Raw genomic sequence first — 5887 nt, 5'->3', positions numbered from 1 at the left:
TGTTATGAGAAACAATTTATTTTAATTTAAAAAACAATATATGGTAACAAAAAAACTATTACATAGAAACTTTTCCATTTCTAATTCTCTCTTTTATAAGATGTTTCTTCAATACTGAAGTCCTTGTCATAATTATTCTGAAATTTGTTATCTTCATCTTTCTAATTGTTATCTCCATTATTTCCGTTGTTGTTATCTTTACCCTCTTCATTATTAACTTCGTCATTATCTTCTTTTTTCTTGGCGTTCTTGTTTAAAAGCGAGTTTGTGAAGTTCAAACTCTTGTTTTTATTGGGCTTAATTGTTTAATTGGTTTCTAAATTCAGGGATTAGTTATAAAATTAAGCATTTTTATTATTTATTCTGTCTCAAATGTGACAAAATTGTAAAATGTTCCTCCAAATAATTTAGCTTTTATTATTATATATTATTACTATCATTTGATTTTCTTGCTCAAGGTGAATGATTTTAGCATTGAGTTGTTCATTTGCTTCTTTAGACATTTAGTAAGATTCAACACATTTTTAAAATAACTTTCTTGTTTCATAGTATCAACTTTTAAAGAGATAATTTTTGTGAGATCTTTTTCAAATCCTTGTTGACAAGCACTTGCTTTATCTTTATAGAATCCATGCACGTTTATATTTGAATTCATAACCTTCAATTATTGTAACTCTAAGTTCAGGTTTCAAAGTGGAAAAACTTGAGTGGCCAAGTCTCTTCTGCCATAAATGTAGGCTGTTTACCTTGCTTGTAAAGAACTTGTTCCCCTTTTTTCTTCCATTCAGGTTGAAATTTTTTATCTTTCATTTGGATTATCATCAACTCTCTTCTAGATGCATCACTGATTGTGTGTGAAGAAGAACATTATTTGTGTTCATAGTTGACAAAAGCGTATTCATAACTTTCTATCCGTCTAAGGATGTTAATTTTTTTAGTGAATGAAACACGTGATCCTTAAGATTTCACCCATTGTAATCAAAGTGTTTTTTTCCCATGAATGATTACACTCCTTCTTAGATAAGAGTGATTTTGTTTAAAACATACATGTGCTTAGTCAAAAGTAGTTGTCTCCAGGAATAAGTTTAGCTCAACTAGAAGTGATAAATAATATTCGTAGTTTAGCTAAATGTGACTGAGTCCAAATAATACTTATATCTTCCAATTATAATATATTTTAAACAAACCAACATTAAAAAATAATACTTTACGTAAATCTCTTTATCTTTTAGCTTTTTGTATTATATGTTATTATTATTCAACTATTTATAAGGAGGATAATTTTGTGAAAATGTTTTTTCCTAGAAAAGTTCAATCTCCTATTATTTTTATTAATTGCTAAAAAATAGCTAAGCATAAAAACATGACTATGCTTCGTCTAAAAGATGATGATTTATAATAATAACAGATAATGAGAGGCACAAATGTTCGTTTAACAGATGATACAACATTATGCAATCATATCATACATTTGATCAAGCACAAATTCTCTCAAACGACAAACACATAAAAGTGAGTTAACCTTATACCAAATTGAAGACACATAAATGTTTACAACAAATGTCTACTACTTCCGTTTGTAAAGTAGATTTATTAGACAAAGGATAAGCCATATAAAAACAGATTTCTTGAAAAAGTAGCTAAAGTTACTTTTCTTAAAAAATTCCTGAGTAAAGTAATTGTCAACTTTGAAAGATTTCTCTACTTCACACAATATTAAAATTTAAGATGAATCAATGAAATGTGCATGGCTCAAGAAGGAGATAAGTACATTCTATACTATGAGAAAATGAAGAAAGAACATTTATTATGCTCAAGAAGGAGATAAGTACATTCTAGTACTATGAGAAAATGAAGAAAGAACATTTATTATGCTTTAACTGTATCTGTCACTATCAAGCTCTTTAGACAAATTTCTTGAATTAGCTTCACTTTTTCTGTGGTTTGCTGAATCACCTCTGGCCCAGTCAACACTGCTTCTCCTTCTTGAAACCAACAAAGAGGAGTCCTACAACGTCTTCCATACAAGGCTTCAAATGGTGCCATGCCAATACTAGATTGATAGCTATTATTGTAGGTGAATTCCAATAAAGGTAATACTTCATCCCAGAATGATCCAAAACACACGTCCTCAATAAGTCTTCAAGTGTTTGGATTGTCCTTTCAGACTAACCGTCCGTTTAGGGATGATAGGCTGAACTCATCTGAAACCAGCTGCCCAATTCACTTTGCAGTGATTGCCAAAACCGAGAGGCAAATCTAGTGTCTCTATCAGAAATGATACTAGATGGCACTCCATGCAACCGGACTACCTCTCTGATATAGAGTTGAGCCAATTTAGCCATTGACATCTTCAAATTAACAGCAAGGAAGTGAGCATTTTTAGTTAACCGATCCACTATTATCCAAATAACATCATGATTTCTGACCGTACGAGGTAAATGGGTCACAAAATCCATAGAGATGTTATCCCACTTCCATTCAGGAATTTCTAGCTGTTGTAGCAAACATCCTGGTCTTTGATGTTTCGCTTTGGCCCTTTGACAGGTTAAACATGACGTCACAAACCGAGCCACATCACTCTTCATTCCTGGCCACCAAAATGACTCCTTGAGGTCATGATACATTTTAGTCATGCCTGGATGCATACTAAAACGACTTTGATGTCTTTCCTCAAGAATCATTCTCTTTAGCTAATCATCATTAGGTACACAAACTCTTCCTCTGAACTACAAAATATCGCTCGGTCCCAATGCAAACTCTTTACCTTGCTCGCTACCGATCAGTCTTCTTGACTTTTGCAACTCCTCATCTATAAATTGCTTCTCACGTATTCGGTTCAACAGTCTTCTTTCTACTACTAAGCGACAACAGCTGATACCGTTCGGTTCTAACTCAACTTGTAGCTTCAAGTCTATAAAACTCTCAATCAAATTCCACTCTCGAACCATCATAGTAGACACATGCACAGTCTTCCTGCTCAAAGCATCAGCTACTACATTATCTTTTCCAAGATGGTAAAGTATATCAAATTCATAATCTTTTATGAATTCCATCCATCTTCTCTGCCTCATGTTCATTTCCTTTTGATAAAAAAGATACTTCAAGCTTTTGTGATCACTGAACACTTGAAACCAAACACCATAAAGATAATGTCTCCAAATCTTCAATGAAAAAACCACTGCTGCTAACTCCAAATCATGAGTTGGATAATTCTTCTCATGAGTTTTAAGCTGCCTTGAGGCATACGCAACCACCTTTCCTTCTTGCATCAGTGCACAACCCAATCTTTGGTAGGAGGCATCACAAAATACTTCAAAGGGTTTACTTGTGTCAGGAATGACTAACACAAGAGCGCTCGTCAACCTTTGCTTTAATTCTTGGAAACTATCCTCACACCGATCGGTCCATGCAAAAGGTTGATCCTTCCTGGTCAATTTAGTTAACGGCGCTACTATCTTAGAGAATCTTTGAATAAACCGCTTATAGTAGCCCGCCAATCCCATAAAACTCCTGATCTTAGTGACCGAAATGAGTCTTTCCCACTGAAGCACTGCCTGCACCTTTGCAGGATCCACCGAAATACCGAACGCTGAGATTACATGCCCTAGAAATTGTACTTCATCCATCCATAAGTCAAACTTGGACATTTTAGCATAAAGCTTCTTCTCTCTTAACACACCAAGCACCTTCCTGATGTGATCCTCATGTTCTTCATGACTTTTAGAGTAAATAAGTATGTCATCTATAAAGACAACAACAAATTTATCTAGGAACGACCTGAAGATATGATTCATGTAATCCATGCATATGGCAGGAGCATTAGTAACACCGAAGGACATTACTACATATTCATAATGGCAATACCGAGACCGGAAGGCCGTCTTCTACACATCTCCTTCCTTAACTAAAATCTGATGGTATCCAGACCTTAGATCTATTTTAGAAAACATAGTAGCCCCATGTAATTGATCCAATAGATCATCAATCCTCGGTAAAGGGTACTTGTTCTTAATTGTCAATTTATTCAGCTGTCTATAATCTATACAAAGCCGAGAACTGCCATCTTTCTTCTTAATTAGCAGCACAGGAGCACCCCAAGGTGATACACTTGGCCGAATAAATTGTTTATCCATCAACTCTTCAATTTGCTTCTTTAATTCAGCTAGCTCTATTGGAGACATTATGTAAGGATCTATAGATACCGGCCCTACTCCTGACACCAAATCACTTGAAAATTCTACTTCTCTAGGAGGAGGCAACCCAGGTATCTCTTCCGAAAAAACGTCAAGAAATTCATCTACGACTGAACGGTCTATCCTCTGATTACGCTGCACCGATCGGTCCAAACTCTGCTCTCCCTTTTCCACTTTCAAATGAGATAATATCAAGAAGCAACTAGTACCTTCCAATATATCCTGCCTCAACTGACTGATTGCCAACGACTCTTCTTGTTCTTCATCTGGAAACAATAATTTCTTCTCTCCACAATCCATAAGAATGTGATTGGCAACCAACCAATCCATTCCTAATATTACCTCTAAACCTTGAAGAGGTAAGCAAATCAAGTTCACTTTGAATCGACAACCCTCAACTACTATTGGACATTTAGCACAATAAGCAGTCGTCCTAACCTTCTCAACTACTGGGGTTGACACCACCAGATCAAACTGAAGCTCATCCACTGACAATCCCAACTTCTCAACACATTTCTTCGAGATAAAGGAATGTGGTGCCACCGAATCAAAACGCAAACTACAAGATATTCCATATAGCAAGCAAGAACTGACAATAAGACTACTTGAACTTGCTGCTTCTGTTCCTGTCAGTGCATATACTCGGCCAGCAGCCTGAGCTCTTCCGCCACCACCACCACCTCTTTGGTGAAACCTCCCTGCATGTTGTGGTTGACCACCAGCCCTTCTTCCCATATTACAGTCTCTCTCATAGTGCCCTACACTTCTACACCGGTTACACCATCTACCACTATCCTTCTGAGGACAAACCGATTGATAACCCCCACAAGTAAAACACCTAATATTCCTAGGGACTTGTTGTTGACCGAACAGTACTGGAGGTCTTGGAGACTGACCTCTATTTCCCGAAGAAGAAGACCGAGCGTAAGGCATCCTCATAGGACCGAGACCACTCTTGGAGGAAATGGGTCCTCCAACGTTCGGCTGTTGCCTTTGTTGTCTATCAACTTCCATCTTGGTCTTCTCTAAAACCTTGGCTCTCTCCACCAAAGCGGGAAACTCCTTGATACATAATCCAACAACCATCAACTTGAGATCTCCTTTCAAACCATTTTCAAACTTTCTACACTATCATTCCTCATTCATTGCCAGCGTATGAAACCTCAAAAAATGTTTGAATTTATTTGCATATTTTGATACTAACATCCCTCCTTGAATCAATTCAAGAAATTCTACCTCCTTAGCAAACCAAACACTACCAGGGAAGTATTCAGCATAAAACTTCATCTTGAAGATTTCCCAAGAAATGGGAGTACCGTTGCTTTCTAGTAGCATCCTCATGCTACTCCACCAGTGACTAGCTTCTCCCGTCAACATGTACTCAGAATACGCCAATCTATTTTTCTTCTGGAAATCTCTTGGCGTTATAAATTTGTTCCATATCTCAGAACCATTAGGCTGCTTCATCCGGACTGCACTTGCCATCAAACTTGGCCAGATGATGTTGAAGAAAACTCTCGAGATTTCACTCTGTCTGATGATTGGTAGAAGAAGTAGATGGTCCAGTTGTGGCTCTGCCACTCGCCATCAGATCCACATACTGTCTCTAAGATAACTCCGCTGATAACCGAACAGTTTTCAGATGTTGTAGAGCGACAATGTTCTGTTGCACTAATGCAGCATTCTGTTGC

General features: G+C 36.8%; 1 protein-coding gene across 1 annotated transcript; it reads right to left on the bottom strand.

Moving 5' to 3' along the window:
- Positions 1-3887: 3887 nt before the first annotated feature.
- LOC148205078 (uncharacterized) lies at positions 3888-5681 on the bottom strand. The gene is made up of 2 exons (XM_088101689.1): positions 5433-5681; positions 3888-5324 (listed from the first exon to the last, which is right to left on the bottom strand). The coding sequence occupies exons 1-2, from the start codon at positions 5679-5681 to the stop codon at positions 3888-3890; spliced, it is 1686 nt and encodes a 561-aa protein (XP_087957815.1).
- Positions 5682-5887: the final 206 nt, after the last annotated feature.

The sequence above is a fragment of the Vigna umbellata genome, chromosome 1, assembly GCF_029865625.1.
Source record: "Vigna umbellata cultivar VRB3 chromosome 1, Vumbellata_1.0, whole genome shotgun sequence".
Lineage (NCBI taxonomy): Eukaryota > Viridiplantae > Streptophyta > Magnoliopsida > Fabales > Fabaceae > Vigna > Vigna umbellata.
Note: the sequence above shows the minus strand (reverse complement) of the source record. Positions and strands in the feature narration are given on the sequence as shown.

What these genes read in the sequence shown, in the direction of transcription:
- LOC148205078 (XM_088101689.1), bottom strand. Translation starts at nt 5,681, where the DNA reads ATGGCAAGTGCAGTCCGGATGAAGCAGCCTAATGGTTCTGAGATATGG. An exon ending in GTGTTTGGTTTGCTAAGGAG is followed by an intron (nt 5,325 to 5,432) that starts GTAGAATTTCTT and finishes GAGGAATGATAG; the next exon opens with TGTAGAAAGTTTGAAAATGG.